General features: G+C 36.2%; 1 protein-coding gene across 8 annotated transcripts in view; it reads right to left on the reverse strand.

Annotated features, from left to right (window-relative positions):
* The window catches only part of NAV3 (neuron navigator 3), an 830,862-nt gene that overhangs the window by 350,716 nt on the left and 452,861 nt on the right, over positions 1-27,285 (reverse strand). For 3 of the 8 annotated variants that reach the window (XM_041738594.1, XM_041738589.1, XM_041738587.1), the window contains exon 1: positions 6,877-7,505. The exons of 4 other annotated variants lie outside the window; for them this stretch is intronic. In XM_041738594.1, coding sequence (XP_041594528.1) covers positions 6,877-7,119 — 243 coding nt within the window. In that variant the 5' untranslated portion in view covers positions 7,120-7,505. Of the gene's footprint in view, positions 1-6,876; positions 7,506-27,285 lie in introns of those variants that run through there. One more of the 8 variants, XM_041738588.1, reaches the window with a different exon arrangement.

Raw genomic sequence — 27,285 nt, forward strand, 5'->3', positions numbered from 1 at the left:
AACCTGAGCATTTTTTGAAGCTGAATCTAAATCACTGTTTCTCAGCTAGGTTTATTTTGACCTCTCTCCAGATACTTTTCCCAATATCTGGAGACATTTTTGTTTGTCACAACCAAAGAATGCTACTGCCATATAGTCAGTAATAGGGATGCTGCTAAATATTCTATAATAGTAAGACTGACCTCCTACAATAAAGAATTATCAGGTCCAAAATGTGCCGAGTTTGAAAAATCCTGGTAAAAGGATCTACTGGAGAGGAAGAGATTGAAAAAAAATATATGAGAAAAGAAATAACTGATCGGACAAAATCAGGAAAAAGGAGAAAGGAAGTGGATAATAAAAATGTTACCTTTCGAAAAGCCTTATTAAGAGCTATTAACTTCATTTCACAGAATATAGAGATTGAAGTTCAGAGAATTTAAGTGACTTCTCTTTTCAGGATGTAGCAGAAGGTTAAGTCAAATCCTGGAGCTTCTAATTTGATGTTCTTTTAACTATGCTAACTAATACAATAAGTTCAAGGATAATTGTTGGAGATGTGATAGCATGAGCAGGAAACAATTTTTTGCTTAAAAATTAGTGACATATCTATTGATTTTATGTTTGGTGCCTTCCTGTATAGTAAAGAAAAAAACATGTCTATAACAGTAGACAGGTTTAAGAAACTCAGAAGAACATGTTTGGAAAACTGGCATCAGATATACATACAATATTGACATTTGAAAAAGAGCAATAAAAAACATTGTATGAGATTTTCAATAACATATAATCATGTTTAGTTTACCCAAGCATATTTAGTAATTTCATAGTTTAAAGCATGAGATATAATTCTTTAAGGACTTTGCAAAGCACAAACTAAAATAACAAACAATGGTATTAAGTTGCTACATTTCTATGAATGGTTACTCAAGAGACATAACTGTACAATATTGAAAAGCTTAGCATTCCACCAGTAGAGAAAATGTTAAAATTCAAGGATCATTACAACATTCTTCCTACCATTGCTACCACAAAGGCAGAAACAATTAAAACGACCATTAACAGTTTAACTGTGAAACTTGGAACATGAGCCATAACTGAAAAAGAAATAATCGTGCTTCTTTAAGCACAAATAAGTAAATGTGCAAGCCCAGCAGAAACAGGCAAGGAAGGCGGAATCATCTAGGGACTCGAGGGCTGACCTGTGCAGCTGGAGGCCTGGCGAGCGCTGGAAGTGCTACCATGTGAGCAAGCCAACGGGAGTGTCGACAGTCCTCAGCAATCAGGCATCTTATCCAAGAAGGAAACAGCTGGAGGCCAGAGCCAGTCATCTACTCTATTGACATCTGTTGCTATAATTCTACCATGGGGTTTCTTTTATTTATTTCTGTTATTTGAACAACTCAGTAGAGGCCCTCTATCAACTTAACTGTCTTCTGATACTTCTAAGCAATTGGGCACACCAATGATTTATTTGCAATTCACTAGCAGTGTTAACCAAATATTTAAAACAAGCCTGACTAGTCTATGGAGAAGCCAAGTCAATCAATAGCTCTTCTCTCCCACTGACATGGCGAAGTCTTCATTGCCGCGGCGTTATTAGTTGGGAGCACTGTCTTCTAGAGGTGCACAGCCTTGGTTCAAATCCCTATTCTAACACACTCTAGCACTGAAATATTGGTAAGTTATACAGCCTCTCTCCGCCTCAGTTTTTTAATCTATGAAATGAGGACAATCACAGTGCTTATATCATAAGGCTGTTGTGAGGACTGATGGATGCTCCACGAAGTGTTTGACCCACTATCAGACATATAACAAGTCTCTATAAACATTAATTAATATGCTTTGATTGTTCCTAAATATCATCGCCAGTGTAATTTTCTCTCATTCTTACAAAAGAGACTTCCCCAATGTCTACCTAATGGAAGTCTGCATCCATGCATACTCTGACCCAAACCTGCTCCTTTCCATAAACAGTCTCCTCAAATTATAATGATTTACTCACTGGGTATTCTATGCAAATCTCTCCTCCAAGAATGCTTTTTCCCTATCTATGTCTGAGTCCTATCTGTCCATTAAACATCAACTACTTGGTGAAGTCTTTCCTGAATGCTCCATCCAAGTAGGATTTCTCTCATCCCTGAAATCTGACAAAAATATTGCTCTTATTAGCAATACTATTCATACAATCTATTTGCTTGTCTATGTTGCTATTCATATTTTTTTAAAAATATTCAATTTAAGGCTTTAAGTATATTCTGTTTTGAAAATATCAGTGCTAACACCTGTGAATGTAATATTAAGAACATATCTCTACCTTAATTGTCCTTGTAATTGGTAGAGTCAAAATATGAAACAAATGTCTATACTAACATGGACAAAGAGGACAAAGTTCTCTTTCAGGAACTTCCTTCAGACCTTCCTAACTGGATGCAAACTTTCCTTCCTTTTAACCTCCACAACAATTTGTTTACTCTTTTCTTTGACTTTTGAACTGACTGTTAAGAGCTGGTGAGATCTGGGGGACAGGATATAGCTAGAAAAAATACTGCAATTACATCATGAAGAGAAATTATATTGTAATATACAAAAACAAATAAAAGCTTTGAAGGAACAAACCTAGATTTGAATTCTGGATTTTGGTACTAGTTAACCAACTGATCTTATGAATGTCTCCCACTCTATGTGAGTTTATTTCTCTGTAAATGTGGATAATAAAGCATTCTTTGAAATGCCATGAGAAAGAAATTAGGAAATTTCCTATAAAGTACCATGTACATACTCAAGATTATCTTCTATACTAATGTAAAGAATGTTGAGTTTCTATAGGTAATCAAAGAGGGAAAAGGTGAGTGGACCCAGAACTAGAAAGAAATTGAAATGACAATAAAAATGAGAGGTAAAAGAGAGATGGCAGACCAAGCTGGAAAATGAGGCTGGGGAAAGAAAAAAAGAAGGCTAAGGGGGGGGCATGCCAGGGGATTTTCAGGAACAAGGATGCCTAAAGCTTAACTGCTTGGGATTTGCTGAGCTGCGACAAAATAGAACTCCCTTTCTTAACTTTAATCTCTTGATTCTTAAGTAACGTTTCCAAAGCAAAGTGACTCTCTTCCTCATTTGGATGAATGCCCAGGAAGAATGGAAAAACCAATCCATATGAAGAGAGACATTAGAAAATTCAAAGAAAGTAAGAAATCAGAACAAGAGACAGCTAAGGAAAACATAAGTCCTTGAGGAATGGTGATGGAGATTCCAAATGTATGTGGCATGGAATCTGGAGCTAATGTTATTTATTTGTAAAAAGACAATGAGACTAAGCACTCCGAACAACTTGGGACACCCAGGAAGGAGACATCTGGAAAACAGTAGCTAGATGGAACTACAATAGAAGAAGAGGTGTCAACAATTAAAGACTGGAAGGGCTGAGCGAAGGAACTGCAAGACATGAGAAGTAACTAAAGTTACCAAGCTGAAAGCAGGATGGTGAACGTGCTGGATGTACGGGGTAGAAAGCCACAGGAAGAGAGGAGACCAATATGAAACTATTGCAATAACTGATAGAAAACAAAGGCCAATGCATGAGAATGCATATAAAGTAATAAGCCCAAGCTCCAATATGGAAGTAAAATCTCCAATATCTAGCAGATTATATGTAAAATAGTGATATTTATTGCCAGATATTAGACTAGAAATTCAAGATTAGATAACTGGAGTGATAGCATTATGTACAGAAGCATTATGTAACTTTTATTTTACACCTCCACAAATGCTTGTACAACATACAATAACTACTCTTAATATTTACAGCATTTTTTTCCATAGCACAGAAAGGAAGAAAGATTAGTGACACACAGATGTTGCTACAGTGACACTGGGTGGAGCCCTCAGGAGCCCACTTTGTAAAGGAGGGCTGGGCGTTGCTGACATTTGGGTCCCAAGCAGCTGCTGGGAGATGCAGGTGAGCCCACTGAAGCGGAGGGTGGGGTCCCTGCACCTCCGCCAGGCTGCTCATCTGCTATCTATCAAGGAGGGGAGGGGACACCAGTGCTGGATTGAAGACACATTTCTGACATTGTCATATACACATTTGTTTCCCCTGACCATACCATAAGGCTGTTTGGTGCAAGGACTAGCAGAGTATGCCACATAAATGTTTCTTAATGACAGTCATCTATTGTGGGTACTATACATGGTCTCTTTTCCTCAGAAACAGAACCCATAATTTTTAGCTGGGCACATGGCTACCTAGAATAAACACTATATTTTTCAGTCTCCACTGCAGCTACATAGGCCTCGGAATTGTAAATAGGCCAAGTGGATGTAGAAGAATACTTAATAAAGCAGGGTGTGTCTTTCTAATAGAACAAAACTTCATTATCCACGTAAGACTGAGAGACAGATGCTACAGAGTGATTGACAAAGGAGAGGGACGAGTTCCTTGGCAATTTCATGAAGTCACCCTTCCAGCTATAGACTGCTTACTTCCAGATATCCTTTATATGAGGGAATGATGCTAAGGGAAGTAAGTCAAACAGAGAAAGAATTATCATATGATCTCACTCATATGTGGAATTTAAGAAACAAGACAGAGGATCATAGGGGAGGAAGGGGAAAAAGAAAATAAGACAAACCGTAAGAGATTCTTAACTACAGGAAACCAACTGAGGGTCTCTGGAGGGGTGGGGGGTGAGGGAATGGGATAACTGGGTGATGGGCATTAAGGAGGGCATTTGATGTAATGAGCACTGGGTGTCATATGCAACTGATGAATCACTAAACTCTACCTTTGAAACTAATAATACACTACATGTTAAGAATTGAATTTAAATTTAAAAAAAGGAAAAAGAAAACTCCTATGTTATTTGTCTTACTGTTATGTTGAGCCTTCTATTTTTTTGCGGTCAAATCTAATTATCTCTAATACAATTCCCTTGATCATTTCTGCTATTTTCTTCAGTTCTAGTTTTTCAAAGTTTATAAAAATATTTAAATATACTTTTTTAACATTCAGAAATATTCTGAAATGCTGATATAGCATTCTTTAAATTTGTTTGAAAAAATTTTTAATCTGATAAGTGGCATGTTAAAAACATCCCATAAATACAACATTGCTGACCACAGAGACTTATTGGAATATCAGATGTATGATTGATATGTTTGTTAACCAAAGAAATCGACCAAAATTCTACTGAAAACAGTACTTATGGTGTGCAAGTCTTAGGCCAAGGTCATTTAGCAAAATGGAAGTTTGACTAGACCTGCAGATGATAGCTATGGTCCGCAAAGAAAAAGGGACTATCTATTCTTTCCATCTAATCTCAACAGGTCGTTGTGGGTACACAGAACATTAAAACAGATATAAAACAAATATGGCATTTGCTTTTAATTATTTACATAAAGTCAAATATTTTTAGTATTTCATTGATAATTTATACTTCTCTACTTTTACCGTGATTGTTTACATTGAACTGAGAACTATAAGCATTGAGTTAATTAATTTTTAATTTATTTTTCTTGTGTGATTTTTCTAATGTTTTCTTAAAACACAAAAGGAATAATATAACCCTAGAGCTATAAGTAAAAATCATTCACTCCAAACCCTCTGTTTCATAGATTAAGTGATTCAAAGGGACTAATGAATTAACTAAATATTTCTTAGAATAGTTCTTCATTCATTGATTCATTCATTCATGTATTAATCCACTCAACTACTATTTAATTCTTAGGCACAAAGCACTGGGCAGAGGGAGCTGTATCACAGTAGAAATAAGACTTGCCATCGGCATATTTTCAATTCAGTGGCAATAGAAATAAATCATCCAGATAACTAAAATATAGTGTAAATAAAGGGGTTTTGAGCATTACTAAAAGAATCAAGGAGAGGAAAGGAGAGTAAGGAGTAGCTAGCAAAGACTTTGGGGGAAAAGTTGCATTTGCCTGTTCCTTAGGGGATTTGAGCAGGTGGAGATAGATGAATGGGCACTTCAGACAAAAGGGGTGGCTTTCTTTTTAACTTGTAGATTGGATTTCAATATGAAATTTCTTCTTAAATTATTATAAATTACATTTGGGTGGGAAAGTAAAATCAAAGCATTCCTTAAGCCAGGAAGTGAGAACAGCAACTTTGGAAAGCTTGGCATAGTTAATGCTGCATTAAAAAGTGATGTTTATCAGGATACAAATGAATGCCCCTGAAGTTCAGCGTCTGAAAGGCCATGCAACCCCTCAGCATCTGGAGAAAACGAATGCAGTATGGCTTAAAAACAAACCAGGAGCTAGGATCCACTGCTCACAAAATACCATAAATTAAATGACTGAAAAAGATGTCAGTAATAAGTTAAACAGTAGGGTTTCAATTTACAAGTGAAAATCCAGACCAATGTGCAATATCAAGGAAAATAATATTTCATTTTTGTTCACATTGCAATGAATTAAGCAGTCTAAGATACATATATTTAAACAGAAAGTGTTTAAAATGCAAATTGCATTTAGAAAAAAGTGATGGCACCTCCATGGACTTTTTACAGATAAATCTCCTCCTTTCATAGTGTAATATGCATGGAAAATACGTCCCTTTCTCCATATTTTGGACTAGTTATGGCTATTAGTAATAAAGTGATGTCTAAGCCTAAGTAGGCACTCCATCAGTAAGTAGTACTAAGTGAGAATAAACATACATTTTCAGAGAAATCTGCTAATGACTTTTGCTACAACTATAAATCATCAACATACTTTTTACAAAGGCTAAATACTTAGCTTTTCAGCTATATAAACTACTTACATTCTTACATGGGTGATCCTCTATCACTCCCCATTTCACAACATGCTTTATATTCCACCTACAAGGAAATTTGCATTGTAGCTTTATAAGTCTGCAAGTAACCTTCAGCCACTAACCTTACTGTCTTCTGTCTCTTTAGCTTTTTCTTGGAGGGGTTTCTTCTCTCCAAATTCACAGGTTGATTTTAATGTGAGCTGACAAGAAAGCATTGAGCTCTCTGTTTCAGTAAGTTCCAAAGGTCTTGAAGAATAGGGCTGTGACCCAGTAGTGCCAAGATTTGGTATCGGAAGAGCAGTATGAACAGGCTTTGACCCAACAGCTGGCTGCCTCAGTTTTGAGGCAACCCCAAGTACAGGCATGGCTTCTATAAAAGTATCTTCTTGCTGCCAAAGAAAATGCTCCTAACCTCAGTCTGGTAGGCTCCAACTTTAGTATTTCCAGAACAAATAGTTTAAACAAAACTAGCAGTCATCATGATTCAAAAAAAAAAAAAAAAACTAATAATATAACTTCCAGGAAGAGGCAAAACTTCCCTTCATCTTTAGTTAAGTATCTTTCTTTCTTGCTGGCTTGAATTCTCATATTCTCATCATTCTCTCTCTCTTTCAGTCTCGCTCTCTGTTCAGTGAGTCGGTGTCTATGCAATATTAAATACTCCTTTGGGGAGTACACTTTTCTTGAAGGTAACTGCTACAAAGTTCCTTCTCTAGGATGAAAGAGCTCCTACTTATATTTTTTTCCCTCCCACTACAGCGATCTGAGCCTGAGCATTAAGAATAAAAAAGTGGAGAGAAACAAAAGGAAAACTCTTCAGTCCAACTGTCAAGGCAGCCAAAAGACCACAATACGGGAAGGACAGGCATTCTTCCTGACTTCAGAAATAACCAGCCTACATTCTCTCTTTAAAGAAAATTGTATTTCCCCAGTTTAAAAAAAAAAAAAAAAAAGAATGGACACGATTAATGGCCAAAACAAACAGCTGTTAGAAGAACTTTTAGCCCGGAAACAATCTCAGCAATGAAGCTGTTTGTCTGATTTCCAGCTATTTTTCACTACTGACAGCCATGAACCACTGTGCTCATTCTGTTTTATCCCATGAAATTAGGTTAAATTCATGCAATAGTGGAACTAGCTAAAGCTGTTAAACCATTCAGCTGACTATACCTGCCTAGGTTATGAAAATATAGTAAATATGGAGAGCAAGACACCAGATAGATAGTAATTATTGTTTCTAAATTTAATAATGATAATGATAAAAATATTCACAGCTAACACGTATGTGGAATGTAGTACATAGAAGTTACCTCACATTTAACCGGTGGGACCGCTCAAGAATAGGCACAACTATTCTCTCCACTATATAGAAACGATAACTAAGGCTCGGATTCATTTAAGTAATTTGACCCAAGTCATGTAGTTATAAAGTGTAAAAGCCTGTACTATTTAGAGTATTCAAAAACCACCTTAGAAACAATTTAAAATAACACTGTTATTTGAGCTCTTAAGGTCCAAACTAAAATCCTAAACTATTCCAAATACATATTCAGTGACGATGAACAACGCTGCTTCTATCCATAGAAGTTTTTTACTATAATTGGATTATATTCTATTTCTGGCAAAAGTATGTCTGGATGCTTAACAAAAGCAAGGGAGAAGCTTTTAAGAGACATCTGACATGCATGTATTATTGTCTTTAAAGTAGTTGTATGTAGATAATGGGTATATTGAGAAATTCTTCCACCACTTAGTAAATACCATATTTATGGGATGGTGTCAAGATTTCAACAGCATTAGCTATCTAATAATAGTATTTTATTTCATATCCCTCATGTTTCTGTTGAAGATTCTAAAAGACACATATTTACTCCTTTGTTTTCTTTATTTAGAAAATCTCTGGGGGTGCCCATGTGGCTCAGTAGGTTCAGTGTCTGCCTTCAGCTCAGGTTACAATTCCAGGGCCCTTTGATGGAGCCCTGCATTAGGCTCACGCTCAGCAGGGAGTCTGCTTCTCCCTCTCTCTCTGCCTGCCACTCCCTCTGCTTGTGTTTTGTCTCCCTTTCTGTCAAATAAATAAAATCTTAAAAAAAAAAAAGAAAACCTATGTTATATTCACTAAATATTTTAAAAAATAATAATATTGCAAGTGAAGTTCTTAGAAAAACGAATGGACATTTAATGGACATTCAATAAATGGTAGCAATTAGCAGAATCATAACAATTATTGTAGAAAATATCTCCCTATAGTAAATAAATTATCTTCTTTGTCAAGTATTTCCAGCTCTATAAATTATTATGTAATTTTCAGTAAGAAGCAGTAATTTACAGATAAAAGCTAATAACTAAAGTCAAATTTACATGCTGTTTTGATACAAGCACAGAAGCAATTCAAATACGAATTAGAAATCTTGCCAACGTTAAAAAAGAAAGTAACTCAAGTGGGATTTACTCAGGGTAAAGTAAGAAACAAATAGAACACATCACTGGGAGTAAGTTACTTTATAATTAACAAACCATTTAACACACCACCTCTTCCAGGGAATATAAAATATTGCAAAGCAGGAGATGTTCATGTTCCTAAAATGGCATTTAAATAGGTGAGAAGGTATATGCATCCTGCAATCTCCACATTGCAAACAAAATGGTGTACCCCAAATATTAGGACTTATGGGGAGAAAAGGTTCTGGGAAGACCACTGAAAACATGCAACTTTGGGATCAGATCACTACCAAAAATTATATTGGTACCCTGGAAGATAAATTGGACCACCCAGGCAAGCAGCTCACCCCGGAGCTTAAAAGCAAAGAAACAAATACAAAGCAAACAAAAATACTCCACAATTGATTGGAAGGGCTGGCATTATTTTAATTAGAAATGGCAGGAAAAATCCAATTGGAAGGCAAACTCTGAGCCAATAAATAGGCTTCGGCACAGGGGGCAGTGCAATCTGCAAATATTTAAGAACCACACAAGACAAGGGGTATGCAACTTTGGCCAGGGAGACCCAAATACAGGCATTTTTTTTTTAATTTTCTTAAAAGAAAACCAAAAGGGCTCCCTTTTGTTGACTACTTAGTATCAAAGTTGAGGGCCTTCTTTTCCTGCCCAAGGTTATACTTCAACTCTGCCTCCTTTGCCCTAGAATACGTCACACATAAAGCTTTGCAACTTCTACATTACACTAATGTGATTCTATTTACCAATTGTAAATGAGCTACTTGGTATTTCAGAAACATATTCTGGAGCAAAACACACTGTAATTCCTGATATAATAAAACTTTTTTAAAAAGTATTTACATTCAATAAAATGTCTTTTTACTTTGAAATGCCTTTTGCTTATTGGATAATATCATTTCACGGAAGTACAGGTTGAAAAGAGTTGCCACCGTTAAACTAATTCAATGAAATAACATCTACCACCAAGAACAACAAAAACTATTTATTTTGGAGAATTTACCGTGTGCCTGGAGCAGTCATCTAATTCAATCCTAAAAAAAAAAATCACCTTTGAATAGGTGATGACAAAGGCCTGGAGAAGTTAAGCAGTAAGCTTAAAGTCACAAAAAAGTAAATTAATCAATTTATTTTAGAAAAAGAGCATGCGCACATGCATGTGCAAATGAGGGCAGGTGTAAAGGGAGAGGGAGAAGGAGGGGGAGAGAATCTCAAGCAGACTCTACAACGAACATGGAGCCCAAGGCAGGGCTCAATCTTATGACCCTGAGATCATGGCCTAAGCTGAAGCCAAGACTCAGATGCGTAACGGACTGAGCTATCCAAGCACCCCAGAAAATGGGATTTCTCAAACCAAGTTCAACAAACCAACACCTGCAGTGCCTGCTAAACATATAGATTACTGGATTCATACTAAATCAATCAAGTAGGAATAATGAGAGCAACAGAAAAAAAAAAAAACTGAGAATAGAATTTAAGTAATCTGATTCTCCTATACACTAAAATTTAAGATCTATATTTTAGAGGATTTGTAGATTCAGGGAACAGACTAAAACTGCACTGCCTAGAGTCAAATTCCTGCTTCCTCACTTATTAGCTGAATGAATTTGAAAGTTGCTATGTATCAGTTTCATCATCTGTAAAACAGGAAAAAAATAATTTCATTCCTTTTACAACATTGCTGTGAGAATTAAAGGAAATAAATATATGAAGTCATTAGAACAGAATCTGCCACATAAATGCTCAATAAATGCTGGATCCTAATGTTATAAGACACACAACGACGTTGAGAATTATCAAGGTAAGGTCAAGAAGCATTAAGTGAAAAATCTGGCCAAACTCAAGGGTTAACAGAACTGAATTCAGGGGGGAAATCCAGAAAATTAAAATGAGATAATTTGAGATAATTATTTGTCATTTGCCTGAAATACAACCCTCTAAAGCTAAGCTAGAGTTTCAGGCAATAATAAGACAATTCCAACCTGGCTGAATTTTAACATCAGCGATTTGAAAAATAAATAATAAAACCTCATGAAATGACAATCTGCTATTATTTATTTACAAGAAATAAAGAGAAAATAACCAACCATCAAACAACACTAAGAACATGTTTATAAAAACAAAACAGAGAATAGAAACATAGATATACAAACTATGATTGGTTAGTCAATTTAGAGGTTTGCTAAAATAAAGATAAGAGAGTCACATTCTCATTTTTAAAAGCTTGAAGTAAAAATTACACAAAAAATTCAACAATTCTAAAGAAATAATCCAATGTAACCAGAACTATAGAAAGATGGGAAAATGTCCTTTATCCTAAAGAGTTCTCTTATTGCCAACTCAAGCAACAATGAAGTACTTTCTGACGGTAGTTTTATTTTTTTTCTAGGATTCCATTTAATTGAAAGTATGCAGTATTTTACCGTCTGGCCTTTTTCATCTTGCATAATGCTTTTGAGATTTATCCATGTTATGTGTATCAGGGGTGTTTTGTTTTGTTTTGTTCTTTGTATGGCTGAGATGTGTTCCATCGTGTGGATATGGTACAATTTGTTTATGCATTCATCAGTTTGGGGGATATTAAGAATAAAATTCTATTAATATTTGAATATGGGGGCAGCCCAGGTGGTTCAGTGGTTTAGCGCTGCCCTCAGCCCAGGGCCTGATCCTGGAAACCCGGGATCGAGTCCCACATCAGGCTCCCTGCATGGAGCCTGCTTCTCCCTCTGCCTGTGTCTCTGCCTCTCTCTCTCTCTCTCTGTGTGTGTGTGTGTTTCATGAATAAATAAATAAAATCTTAAAAATATATATTTGAATATGTTTTGTGTTGGTTTTTATCATATGTTCTCATGAATAAATAACGAGGAGGAGATTGATAGCTTATTTGATAAGTATGCATTAAATTGTTTTAAGAAACTGCCAAGGCATTTTTAAAAACATACCATTTTGAACTTCTACAAGCAATACATAAAACTTATAGTTGCTCCACATTCATACTTCATATTGTAAATGTTTAATTTTAGCCATTCTAGTAAGATACAGTTTATCAGTGCAGTTTTAATTTAAACTTTTCTAATAACTTATTTCTGTTGAGTAGATTTTTATGTTTGTCATGCAATGCATATATCATCTTTGACGAAATATCTGTTCAAAATTTTTGCTCTTTTTTTATTATTGAGTTTTCATAGCTCTTTACATATTTTGGAAACACATCCTCTCTTAGATATACATTCTGAAAACATTTTCCTCTACTTTGCAGATGGTCTTAAGATAACACTTCCATATATTTCTCACATTTTTTGCAGTCTTGTTACCAGAGCCCATAACTGACTGCACTTTTATGCTGAAATATGTTTTCAAGAATTTTGCTTGTTTTCAAGCAAAGAGGCATGGAAGATAGAAGAAAATAGTCTTGAAAGATAAAAATGGAGGGTGTTTCCCTCAGGAACAAAGAATAGGCTTATTTACTGCCCATTATAAAAAAAGATAATGCCTCCCTCCAGATAAAAATGTCGGGCAGCTTTGCTCACAACTAATTATAAAAGATTTATGCTCCCTAGGCTCAAAGTTTCCTTTCTATAATCCAATACAATGCATGCACAGACATCATCTGCTCCTTGTCACACTGTCCTTGAAATGGGGCTCAAGGAACCTGTACAAGACCTGATATTCTGGCTCCTGCCAGAATTTGTATAAGTAACAAATTATTTGTATAATTGTATAAGTAACAAATTTTCCCTGGTCTCCAAGGGAGGAGTCCTTGCTTTCTGCCAGGTAGTGTGTTTCAGGAGTCATGGCCACTTTTTAACTAAGATACATCACGTTAGCTCAGTAGCTTGCAAAAAGAGTAAAATCCCAGACTTTTCATAGTTCATAACACCCTTCTGTTATCTTAATATTGTCTTTTAGCAATATTGTCAGTTTTTGCCTCATATACTTTAAAGCTTTATCATTGGCTTTATATACATTTACAATTATTATTTCCCCTCCTTGAGTCTTTTAACATACTAAATGAAAAGTATTTGTCTATATTTGTTAGTATTTATTCTGAAGTCTATTTTGGCAATACACGATGGTTCTTTTGATGACTATTTGGTAGAGCTTTTCTATCTTTTTAGTTTGAATGTGTATCTTTTTCTTTTTAATTTTTATTTATTTATGATAGTCACACAGAGAGAGAGAGAGGGGCAGAGACATAGGCAGAGGGAGAAGCAGGCTCCATACACCGGGAGCCTGACGTGGGATTCGATCCCGGGTCTCCAGGATCGCGCCCTGGGCCAAAGGCAGGCGCCAAACCGCTGCGCCACCCAGGGATCCCCTGAATGTGTATCTTTAAACTTAAAGTGGATTTCTGGTAGATGATGCATATTTGACTTTGTTCTTTTATTCTCTATGACAATCTGTGCCTCTTAATTGCAGTATTTAAGCCATTTCAAATTCACGTAACTATGAAGATGATTGGTTTAAGTCTACCATATACTGTTAGTTTTCTATTTGTTCTTATGCTTGTTGCCCTTTCCTGCTTTCTTTGGATCAATTCAATTTTTTAAACTAAGTTAGGAATTTTTTTCTTCGGTATTTTAAAGATGCCACTGTATTGTTTTCAACTTGTATGGTTTCTAAAGGTCTTTTTTTTTTTTTAAGATTTTATTTATTTTTTCATGAGAGACAGAGAGAGAAAGAGGAGAGACATAGGGAGAGGGAAAAGCAAGCTCCCTTCAGGGAGTACGAAACGGGATTCGGTCCTGGGATCCCAGAATCACAACCAGAGCTGAAAGCAGATGCTCAACCACTGAGCCACCCAGGCATCCCCAACTTTCATGGTTTCTAAGAAGTTTGTTGTAATTCTGATCTTTGTTCCTCTCTATGTATTGTGACTACTTTATCCAGCTTCTGTTAAGATTTTTTTTCTTTTATACTCATTTTTATTATGTTTATTCTATTTTGGGTTCATTGAACTTATTTATAGCTTTGTCAAATTGGAGACCTTTTTGATAATTATTTTTAAAAATATTTTATTCACAGCCTCTTTATTTCTGGGGCCCCTCATTACACATGTGTTGGACCATTTGGTTTTCTTCCATAGGTTACGAATGTTCTGTTCATTCTTTAAACCTTTTTAACTCTGTTATTCATTTTGCATTCAATTAACTTCTGCTTCATGTTGTTAAGTTCACCAGGCTTTACTTCTACAATATTTATTTATTTTTTTAAAGATTTATTTATTTATTTATGATAGAGAGAGAGAGAGAGAGAGAGAGAGAGAGAGAGAAGCAGGCTCCATGCCGGGAGCCCGACGTGGGACTCAATCCTGGGACTCCAGGATCGCGCCCTGGACCAAAGGCAGGCGCCAAACCACTGAGCCACCCAGGGATCCCCTACTTTTACAATATTTAATCTGTTGTTAAGCTTATCTAGGAATTTTATTTCATATAATTCATATTTCACCTCAAGAAGTTCCATTGGGTATCTTTTATATTGACCCTTGTGCTTTCCATCATATTCATGTTTTCTTCTACCTTCATGAATGTAGGGACAGATTTATAGTAACTATTTAACATTCTTGTCCACTGATTTCATCACTTCTGTCATTTGGGATATTTCTGTTAATGGACTTTTTTGCTTCAGGATAGAAGTCACTGTTACACATTCTTTTTACATGCCCAGTAATTTTTTAGTGCACGTTAGACATTTTGAATTATACATTGTTGTATGCTGGATTTTAAGGTGTCTTTGACTTTGTAATGTTACACAGTTAAGCCACTTTTGAGACTTCCTTATAAGCTATGTTAAAGAAGGGACAGAGAAGCTTACTGTCTAAAACTAACTTAATACCACTCCTAATGAAATATACCTTTTTGAACTCTAACTTTGCTTCAAGTCTTAAGTGGCTTTCTACTTTTACTGGGGGAAATCCCAAGTATTCCTAGACTTGTATGAGTTCTAGGAATTGTTTATGCCTTCTGGTGCATCTTTCCTTGGCCTTTGCTAGTTTCCTTCCAGACATACAAATATATTCTCTACGACACACTGAGGGAAACATCTCTCTACATTTTCAGTGTTCATTCTCATTATTTCATTCTTTCTCTTTCTCAGTCATTTTCTTTCTCTCTATCTCCCCACAGTTTTTCTTTTCTAGTACACTGAAAAATTTTAGACCTTTAGACTATTCTGGACTTTGATTTCAGTCTCTGTAACTCAGCGCAACTCCTGGACTCTATTTACGTTTTCAATCTCTACTCTGTGACCTGGAGACTGTCTCCAGAAATTCAGCTGACACAATAATAGGATTCTCCTTTTATTATCCTTCTCTCAAGGATCATAGGCCTGTGCTGCCTATGATCCAGTGGCTGAATAACATTGTTTTATACTCTTTTGTCCAGATTCTAGTTGTTTAAGGTATGAGAATATATCAGATCCCTCTTAATCTACAATGGCTAGAAGCAAAAGTAAAAAGTTATATTCTTAATTCCTTTTTTCTGCAATCCATCCTGAAAACATATTGGGTGTTATTAGTTTTTCACATTAAACCTCAAAAACTTCCACTAGTTTGTTAGTTTCCTTTATCTAGCTAAGAATTGCCATTAAACCTTAGAGAAGAAATATTTTGTACTGACACCTTGCAAAGTGTTTGAATTAGAATGTCTTCCAAATCTAATGAGGAAATATAAATAATAAAAAATAACATAAGATCTAGTGAGCATGGAGTTAAAACTATTCTCCAGATTTGTCTTGAAACACTTAAAACACTGAGGTCTATTTTAGAATATCTCTTGCCAGAATCCCCATTGGCACCATTTTTTTTTTTCAGGGATCTGGGAAAAATTTGATACATAGTGAAGTATTAGCCATACAGTATATTTAAGGGGGCAATAAGCCAAGATATGCCTTTATTGTGGTGCTGAGCAGGGGAAAAGAAGGTAAACCAGCTGTCTAAAACATAAAGGCAGGTGATGAGTACAAAGGAGCCAAGAATAAAACAGTTAATGGACATTTGGAAATGCAACTGATGCCCATTAAATGAGGAACAACTCAGGAAGGGTGGAAGCTGGTTCTATGTGTTCTATGGCATACATTTACCATCTTACAGGCTTCCTTACAATATGCTACTGATATAGTTAATTGGGCAAATAAAATTCATCAAATTCAGAAGGCTGCTTAACCATGAAGTATAATGAAAAGCAAATGTACTAAGCTTTGAAATGGCATTGCATGTTATACTCTCCCTTTTAGAATATCATCCCCCAGAATCAAAAATACATACATCTGGAGAAAGGACAGCTATTTTATTAAAACAAAATCCCTTCATAGTCTTGCCAGATAAATTTCAGTGCTCCACCAAGGCAGTAAACCTTACAAATCTAAAGAAACATTCAAAAAGGACGTTGACAACTTTTAAAATACTTATATTTGAAAGAACTATTTTTGTTGGCATACATGTACAAATACACATTGTGTTACAAAGGTAAATAAGGGCACCTTCACCCAAGTCATGAGAGTTTGTTCCTGGGAAGTGCAGCCAAATAATTTTAGGAATAACAATATATAAAACAGTATTCTAAAAAGTCGCTTTTTCACTACTGTTCACTTTTATTATTTTCATCTAATTTTGAATATTATATATAAATAAGAATTGGTTAATATAAAAAAGGATGACATACCATAATATAAATGTTTAAAAGGTAAAAAAAAAAAAGTTTGCAAAGGTTGCACATTGCAGCTGTGAAGAATGTGTAGGAATATCACTTGGAATACTGCATATTCTCACATCCCAAGCACCCTGGGGCATAATAGAACCACTGCCTTACTCTTTCAGAATAAAAATGTTAACTATCCTGTGCTTTATTTCAAAAAATTGAGGGTGCATCAGGTTTCTTTTAGGAACTGAAAAGAAATATTTTTCTAAAGTTTCTTAAACCATTTATTTTTACGTTTTAACACAGGGTAGCATAATAATCACCTGTGACTTCAACTAAAAAACTGAGTTAAATGAATTGCTGCCTGTGATCAGAAGATATTTTCCTTAGTTCCAGCAAAGGGAAATTTAGATATGTTAACATTCATATCCAATCTACAAGACCACCCAGAAAACCCATTCAAATCAACAGCTTCACAAAGGTGGTCTTTATCAAATCATGCAACATTTTACTGCGAACTCTGGGGATATTTCAAAATAGTTGTGTGAGTGGGGCCAGAGGAGTGGGGAAGGAGGAGGATATTGAGAGATTCAGCAACATCACTGATTATTCAACCTACCTGAAGACAGAGAACTAAGAATGGGGGATCAGGAAGTGTAAAAGGAAAGCATGGGGTCTACTTATTAGCCTCCTATTATTCTAAGTATTTTATTCAGCTGCTTGGTTAGCAACACAAAATTACGTATGTATTACAAGCAAGTGTTTAATCCACTGCGCAAATTTAGTGATCCAGGGCCACCACTTGCAGCTGTAGTGTCTTTTAGATCTGGAGTGGTGCAGGGCACAATCTTCTCCGCAACATACAATAGCCCTATTTTCAAGAGCCCAGAAACAAAATGAAATCAATAACTGAGAACGATGCTTCTGTCAGGAACATCTAATCCATTAGATTCAGAAATATACAGAAAACAGATCATAATAAGATGCAAGGTTCAAATACACTCCTAGAAGAACAAATCTGAATGAATGAATGAATGAATGAATGAAGAGCTTTTCCTCTTCCTTTTTATCTGCCTTCACCAGAATAGTTTTCCTTAAATGTTTTCTTTTACTGACATTAGTTTCATCCTGACCTTGCCATCTGTCCTCTGTCAGTTTTCTCAATAATATATTGATGTCCAGATATACATTCCTTTTATTTCCATATTATCTGTGTCTCAAGGTTCCCTTTTCTTGAAATTTCACAATGAAAGGATGATTTCTGACAGCAGTAGAGACTGTCATCTAGCTCTGTCTTACCTATTCTTTGGTTATTCGTTTTATGAACAACACATATGTTACCGTAAAATATCTTTCTCTTTCCTGTGCTAAATGCTTAAACAGTGAAAGTGAATAGAAAAGCATAATGTTGAAAAAGTATGATAGACTTCTCTAAAGGTGACTTTTAATTCAAGAAATTTTTTTATTATTATCAAGATAAGATATAAATAATGAGCTTCTAATATTTAACAAAGTTGACATTTTAGGTGAAGAGTATTATTTTTGTTTGATTTCTTAATCTTTTACCCTGCACTCATATATACTTGCTAAATATTTTTATAACATTCTGTTTCTTATTCCCCCTACAATGCTTCCACAAAATATTTATAAGCTTTAGAGGGTGGGTAAGGATGAGGATAGGAAAAAAAGGGATAACTAAGGTTGGTATCAGTCTATTTCTCTTTATTCAATAGCTATATTTTTTAATGAATTGGAGAGATTCTACAAACTTAAAAGAAATGAGAATGAAGAAAAATTTGCTGCTAATCTGCTATTAAGTAGCTGGTAATAAACTAGATTTTCATCTACTAGAAGAGGAAGTTCAACTCTTAGTAACCTCAGCTTAAAATTCTCATTATTAGTCAACTCTTGTACATTCAGGATGAGTAGCATATGTATACCATAGTTATGTTAGTATTCAGTTCAGGCATAAAGGCAAAAGTGAGTGAGGTGAGGGGGAACCACTAAATATTCAGAAGATTCCCACTGGTCTCATAAAAAGTTCCCAGATACATCTATTGCTGCCATGAGTTTTCTCTTTGCCAAGTTCTGTAATAGCAACAAGAAGCTTTTGATATCAATCAATTCCACTATCACTGACAGATACCGCCTTAGTCACTGGAATGGCCTGCAATGGATTTTAAGAATATGGAAGAAACTTGCATGGCAAAAATAAAATGAATAAAGTACCATTTTTGCTAAAAATAGGATGGGCTGAAATCTATTAATAATGGGTGCAAGACATATTACATGTGAATTTGGAATAGAGAATCAGGTAAAGAAGCAAGTTGCTAACTTTTAAAATAATCTGACTTTTCTTTAATTAAATTTAGATACTAATGGATACATTTATTTTCATATTCCTTATCATAAATAAACTAAAATCCCTCATATATATTTCTGGAGTGGATAGAATAAAAGCTGCTTTTCTCAAATGCAGGTAGGATGAAAGGTGAAATGTCAAAGATGAAAAATAATCTATTACTTGTCTCTCCTCTCCTATGAACACTTGCTGATGGACACCATTAGATGCTAACCTGGATTCTTGCAAATGTAATATTTTACTCCTGCCGGTCCTAACAGAAGTGTTAACTTTTACATGAGGCCATTGAAAACAAATGATGTTAGTATTCACATACTCTTACTCTTGGGTATAACACAGCCAACTTTCCACACTTCATGACAGAAAACAGGCAAACAAAGCAAAACAAAACTCTTTGAAGAAGCAAACATGGAAAGTTTCATAATTCTAATTGGATGGGATAGATTCTTCTCCCATAAAGCCAATTTCCCTGTTTTCTATTAAACATTAAAATTGCTCATTAGAAATATATCATTTTCATAGGACAGTTTTTAAAACCATGCCCGAAAGTATGTGCATTCTAGAAGTTTTATTTCTGTAATTCTTTCTGCAATAATGGCAATGTTTGCATTTTCTACTGTACATATTCCAAATTCTCATGAAACAAGATATTTGGAATTTCTCTGAGGATGACATTAGGAAGAATAAACTCAATTGTATGTCTTACTAGGAGTCATTTCAATTATTAAATTCCCATATTCTTTGAAACTGCCTTTTGTTTATATTCATCAAGAAGGAATCCTTAACTTTCTCCCGCTCATGTGCATTCTCTCTCTTTCTCTTTCTGTGTCTCTCCACCCTCCTCACACACACAGAGCTTCTTTTCTACACATATTTATTTCACCATAACTCAGCTACTAATTCACCTGCTTAATGCATCTTACTTAAAAAGTATTTTCTGAATAGCCCAAAGTTATTAAATGATAAAATCAGATTCTATGTATGTAGGCCTCTTCATACTGTTGAGGAAATACACAAAAATATTGCTTGATCTCTGAAAGATTCTTAGAAACACATTTACCCAGCTGAATTTACCTTTGAGGGTTAAAATAAGATAAATGGGAGACCAGTGCTGACTTTTTCCCCACCAGCTTGTATCTCTCAGCTGGGTTTTAAGAGCTATCTTACTTAGCTAGCATGTGGAGACCATAACTGCTACAAGTGTACATAAACAAGAAAAATAATGAAAATAACACACCATGAGAACTATAATAAAGGTGAAATGATCATTTAATTGCACATCTGGCAAAGCTAAGAAGTGAAAAGGAGAAAATGCTTTGCTAGAGAAACCTCAGGAGAGGTGAACATTTGCCTCTACAGTAAAAAAGTAGAGTGTGGTCTTGACAGGATCACTAGAACTTTGCAGAGCATTTCAATCAACAAGTAATGCTGTCAAGGAAACTTTAAAGGAAAAAAAAGAAAGAGACTTTTTTTTATATTAAGTAAACTTAGCAGCTTTTCTTCTTGAATTTTTCTCTAGAGTATTTGATTTAAACAAAGCATCTCTGGCAAAGAGTAAGACTTATTATTCCTTCACAGAATAGTCAATATAAGTGGGAAATTACCAGTAAATCTTAAAGAGGGTAGAGCAATTTCAGGCAGTGCTAAACAGTGAGCTCCATTTAGATAAGCTTTTTTAAGTTTGCTTCTTCCCTTTGTTTCATTTACATTTTACTGCTGCCATTTCTTCCTATGCATCTGAGCCCCAACAAAAATTCCACAAATGTCTCACCAAAATGTATGTGGTAAGTTAGGGTCAACAACGAGCCAATCAGAAGATGCAGAGTATCATAACAGATTGGAGAGGAAGTGAAAAAAATTGAAAATAAAAGGAACAACCAGAGTCTGAAGTAGGAGGTAAAATACCAGCTCTGCAGGCACACTTTCACCCAATTCAGCTTGTTCATTAGGAAGAATTCATAGAGCTGAAACACATATTTGGAACTTTACTACTCTCTCTCAACGGTAAGCTTTAAAAGTTCACTGAAAACCAGTGAGCATTGTCTCCATCATTTAGAGATCATAAGGATGTTTAAAATTGAGCTGAAACATAAAGCCCTAAAGCTACATTACTCATTTCAAATTTGCCTATTAATACAAATCTATTTTTTTCTCCAATCCTGGCTTACGGAAGGGGGTGGAGGGGTGGCAAATAATAAAACAAAGCAAACATAAAGCAAAAGCGGAACAAGATAAGGAGCCTATAAGTGATACTCAAAGCCCACCACGTGCAGAGAGGGGTGCAAGAAGACAGCTAAGCAAGGGTAGGGCCCAGGATTAGGGTTACAAGAGTGATGCAGATAACTGTGCTTGTCAGAGGCTATGTGGTGGTTTTACCTTCCATTTTTCTAACCATTTGTGCTTGCAGTAAATGAAGATGCAGGACTTCTGGACAGTCCTGAATGATACACTCATAGGAAAGTAACCAAAGGGAAATAAATTGCTTCATCAGAACCTATCTAAACATACTGACCAAGTACCAATTCTTTTCTGAAAATGAGAACAGTGATTTTCCAATATATTCACTTTTAGGAAGTTGACAAGTTCCTTCTCTTTGCAGAAGTGTCCCTTCTCTGATGGAGCTAACACATTTACTTACGTATGAATCATATTAGAGGGGTCAACAAGTCTGAAAATATAGGTGAATACATTAAATGATATATAGATATTATGATGCAATACATCCTAAAATAATAGTCTTTGCTTCCAGACCTTCTGCTTCTAGTATCTTTAACAGCCTTTATTCTTAATCCCTTTCCAACGAATACCGCATTCATCTCCCCCTTAACACATCTTGTAATTATCCGTAAATCTCCACCTATCCATTCTTAATTATTCTTCCCTCAAGTTTCTTCCTGCCTTTGAAATTCTATCTTCTATTTCCTCAATACTCCTGCTTTTTATTCCCTGCCCTAAAATCACTTGATATATGAGACTAGCTAAACATAGACTATAATGTATTTCAGCTTCTCACCTCCCCTGGTATATACTTAAATATTAAGAGGTTCCAAAATATCATAAATTATCAATAAAAAATCATCCAGTTTTCCTTAGACATGAGATTATTTTATTGGAATATCTAAAAATTGCTAAGTACCACACCCAAGTTCTAGTTTTGATAGATCATACTTGGCAATCTAAAAATTACAGTGTACTTGTTCAGGAAGGATGTGGAGATGAGATGTATGAGAAAAAAGATCTGATGAATTATGACAACTCAGGAAGCCATGACCACACTATATATTAAAACTAAAATGGTCTAAAATAAAGTGATAATTATATGAGACTACAACATAACTTTAAAAGCTGCAACGTACTGAAGATGATATACATGATAATTTGCAAAGCTATTCATCATATATCAGGGTTTTTAATGCATTATATTTAACTTAGCTAATCTAGTAGAGACCATTAGCTTCTCCAAACATTAAAAAGGAATGGCCAATATTTACTGTATGCTTCTGAAAATATACATGTGTCATCCTAGCAATGAGAAAAGAGTAGCACCATCACACAGCAGTATCTTCACAGAACAAGATTTTCAAGTTTTGCAGCTTGGATTTTTAAAGTAATTTCATCACTGCCCACTCCTGTATCCTCCTGCCCAAGGCAGATCTGCATTTGCTTCTCTATAAACAACAGAAGTAACTGTAATGCCCTAAGTAACAAGACTGTACTGAGCTAAATAGTAAGCTACGACTAAAATTACTGTCTGCAACGTATTTGCTTTTTGCATTATTTATTTATTCAGCCTAAAATTTTACTTTGAAATAATGAAGAACATCTGATTTGCAGTGAAGAGAGCCAGAACTAAGATTTAAGAAACGGGTAATCCTTCCAGCAGCAGCGCTCAGCACCTTATCCATTAGCCGGCTGCACGCTGACGTCCCTGACCATTGGCTCCCCTGACCGCCTTCGAGGACCCTTCCAGTAACCGTGCCAGCTCAAATGACAGCACAGTAGGTACACCTTGCGGCGTGCATCTCCGCTCTTGGGGAAAATAAAAAATTTCTCTTCGTCTCCCAAAAGTGGGGCCCGCACTCAAGGAGCTCCTCGGGTTCCCAGAAACGTCTCATCACCAGCAAGCGGAGACAGAGTCTTGCTTTGAGGCCTGTACCTCCAGCGTTTCACTGTTTGGCCACTGCTGGTTTTGAATCACAGGTAAGTCCCACTAATGGGCAATTCCAGGAGTCTCATTAAGGAGGAAAGTAGGCCTGGGCTAGTGAGGGCTCACGTTCTCAGTGTGCAAACGGCTTCTCAATCTGTTCCACAAAACCCAGTTTTTTTTCCCTCTCCTTCTGTAACTGCCTCTGCTTACCACACATCAGTTGTTTCTCTTGGCTCTAACCCAGCCCATCCTTTTGAATTCAGGGTCCTCTCCCGGTTGTTGTTTTCTTGGTATAACATTTCAAATAACCATCTCTGTTACTTTGGTGTTGCTTTATTTATTTCGCTTTTAATTTGCATGGTGTAGAGTCTGGTGGAAGTAGAGTTCAATGCCAGACCATGGCAGGGAAAGCAGAATGTCTGACTTGAAGACATCATCCCAGAGGATGATTGAGAAATTCGTCATAAGAAGGAAACGTTAAGAGCTGTTGGGATGTTCTCCCCAAATCAGACATACGGAAGGCCATGAGCCTCTGTGGGCATGGACACGCTGCTGCCTCTGAAAGATCAGACTTGTGACTGTCCATAAACCTCCTCCGTGACATCAAGTCAGTGGTTCTTTAAAGCTGTCTGGCTTCCCAATCACTTGGAGGGTATGCTAACACACAGCTGACTAGGGCCCACCCCTAGAGCCTCTGAAATGGTAGATCAGGGTTCTGAGGATTTACTTTTCTAGCAAGTTCCTAAGTGCTGCTGATCTCAAGACCGAACACCGTGAACCACTATTTTGTAGTGTGCCATAAAGAGAAGAGCAAGAAACTGGATTTACTTCTGAAAATAACTTAGGTGTATTTACATTGGATGCCAGAAAAAAAAATACTGAAAGATATGAGGACACTGACATTTTAGAATTTGCCACTCTTTACTGAAGTATTTTTGATTAGCATCAGACTCTAATCTTTCACACATAGGTATTTTAAGATTTTATTTACCTTAGAGAGAGAGGGAGGCAGAGAAGGAGGGAGAGAGAGAGAGAGAGAGAGAGAGAGAGGAGCGAGAGCCCGTACAAGCAGTGGGGGATTGGCAGAGGGTGAGAGTAGAAGCAGGCTCCCCTCGGATGGAGCAGGGAGCCCCATGCAGGGCTTGATCCCAGGACCCCAAGATCTCACCCTGAGCAGTCTGTAGATGCTTAACTAATTGAGCCACCCAGGTGCCCCGATACTTCTTTTTGAACCATCTCTTAAGATACAAATTTGTTCAGTCTTCCTAAGCCCTTTTATTGGATGGGTTCTTATTTCTCCCAGGCTATTTTCTGTGGGATGCCTTTAGAATTAGGGATAGCTCCTTGATGTGGGACTATAACTACTGAAAGGAGGATGCAGAATTAGGCGCTAACAAAAATGCCAAAAAGCCCAAAATCAATCAAGCCTGGTGATATCAGTGGCGGGAACTAATGGGCACTTTCAGGGCCTCCTAAGATCAATTCCAGACTTGTTTTTTTACCCTGCTAAAGATCGCATTCCTGGGAAAGAAATTCGATTCATGAAATGGGTTACATTCCTATCTCTCAGCCAGAAAAAGTGGAATATCTTGATATATCATCCCACAAAGACAGTATCTAATTGCAATAGCTCGTTTCCAAAAGTAAAATGAGTGCACTATGAAGAAAAGAATTAGAAATAAATGTTGGGCAGGTAAAAACAAAAGATGTCCAAAGCATGCAGGTTCTTTGGTTGTATATAAAATGCCCAGGTGCCAATGTTCAATAGAATCGCATTACCCATAAGAGGTCGGTGACTTTTTATTTCCAAAGAATGTTTGTATCAATTCTTGAGTTTTACTCGATGATCAAATGTGATTTTTAGTATATCAGAAATAAAGTTCCCCAATACTTTATTGGGACTAAATCTCTGATCTCTGAAGTGATCATGGAAATCAGGGTAGGGGGATCCCTGGGTGGCGCAGCGGTTTGGCGCCTGCCTTTGGCCCAGGGCGCGATCCTGGAGACCCGGGATCGAATCCCATGTCGGGCTCCCGGTGCATGGAGCCTGCTTCTCCCTCTGCCTGTGTCTCTGCCTCTCTCTCTCTCTCTCTCTGTGACTATCATAAATAAATAAAAATTTAAAAAAAAGGAAATCAGGGTAGGAAGAAATAAATAACAAAATGCTATTTACTAAGTGATTTAAGTTATTTATTTTCATGTTTGACTAATTCGTTGGGTTTCCATCAGAGTAAGATTTCCAGATATTTTCAGTCCAAGGAAGGTATAAAGAAAGTGGAAGGAATTGAACTGGAAGTTGATGTTTGTTCCAATTAAAGAATTTGAATTGCATGGAGTTTAGCAACAGGATATGGATTGTTATTTCAGGCTAGGCGCAGTAAAAGAAAACAATGGAAAATACACATCTCACGGAATGAAGGAATCCAAGGAGAATGGAAAAAAAATTTTTTTCTATGCTTATGTTTACCACTTTGCTTAATATTATGAAGAAATGTCAAGGTTGAGGGTAAATAAAAATATAGTGACAATGGAATCAGGGTTCATAATCAGCATCTCCTAAGAACCACCCCAACTGATGACTGATTTGGAGGATTAAGAAGATAAAAAATCTTAAGGGATCAAACCAAGGAAGAAGGAAACTTCTATTTTAAGTTCATATACATTAAAAATAATTCTAATGGAATAGGTTTATTAAAAAAATCATAAGCTTGAAAACAAGTTTTCCATTAATGCAAAAATTTAAATTGAAAACAGTTTTAATATTCACAAAATGATCTTTTCTTAATATATCAAATAAATAGTAGGTCATAATTTGTCCTATCATGTCATAAAAACATGATCTGGCAATTTCACTCCTGGACATATACCCTAAAGAATTAAAAACAGATACTAAAGAATCACATGCACATGCATGTTCATAACAGCACTATTATTCATAATAGTCCAAAGGAGGAAATAAACCAAAGGGCCATCAATGGATGAATGGAAAAACAAATCGTGGTTTATACATACAATGAAATATGCAGCCATAAAAAGGAATGAAGCACTGATACGGCTACAATGTGAATGAACCTTGAAAACATTATGGTAAGTGAAAGAAGCCAGACACAAAGGTTATAGAGCATAAGATTCCAACTTCTACAAAATATCCAGAATAGGTAAACACACAGAGACACAATGCAGACTGGTGGTTGCCAGGCGCTAGGGAGAAAGAGAAAATGTGGACCAACTGCTTAATGAGTACAGGGTTTCCTCTGGAGGTGATGAAAGTGTTTGAACACGTGAGGTTGAGCTGGCGTGGTCGCACAGCACTGTCAATGTGCTAAATGCCACTGAATTATTCACTTCAAAATGGTTAACTCTGTGTTATCTTATTTTAGACACCCCAGTAAATGTCTCTCTTTCTTCTTCCTATGTATCCACGTCCTTGTCTTCTAGAGACAATTCAAATGCCATTTACTTATTATGACCTTCCTCGACAATTCCATACCCAAGTTAACCTTCACTTTTCCGAGCTAGTTTTTATTGCATTTCACATTCAATCCCTCCATCAGCAGGTATTTATTAAGCACCCACTACGTATTGGGCACAGGAAAAGCTTTGGTGAACCCGTTCTGACAACTGGAAAGAATTATTTAGTCCAACTAAAGAAAAGTCTAGCATCACACCAACAAAAGTGCTTTAATAAAAAGAAACAATTCCTAAGGACGTAAAACTGAATAACCTGAGACTTGGTGGAGAGTGGGGGTCAGAAAAGACTTCTCTCTCCCTCTTTTTTAAAGATTCTACTTATTTATCTATTCATGAGAGACACAGAAAGAGGCAGAGACACAAGCAGAGGGAGAAGCAGGATCCCCACAGGGAGCCGATGTAGGACTCAATCCCAGGACCCCGGGATCACAAACCTGACTCAAAGGCAGATGCTCAA

This window comes from Vulpes lagopus, chromosome 23, assembly GCF_018345385.1.
Source record: "Vulpes lagopus strain Blue_001 chromosome 23, ASM1834538v1, whole genome shotgun sequence".
Classification (NCBI taxonomy): Eukaryota; Metazoa; Chordata; class Mammalia; order Carnivora; family Canidae; genus Vulpes; species Vulpes lagopus.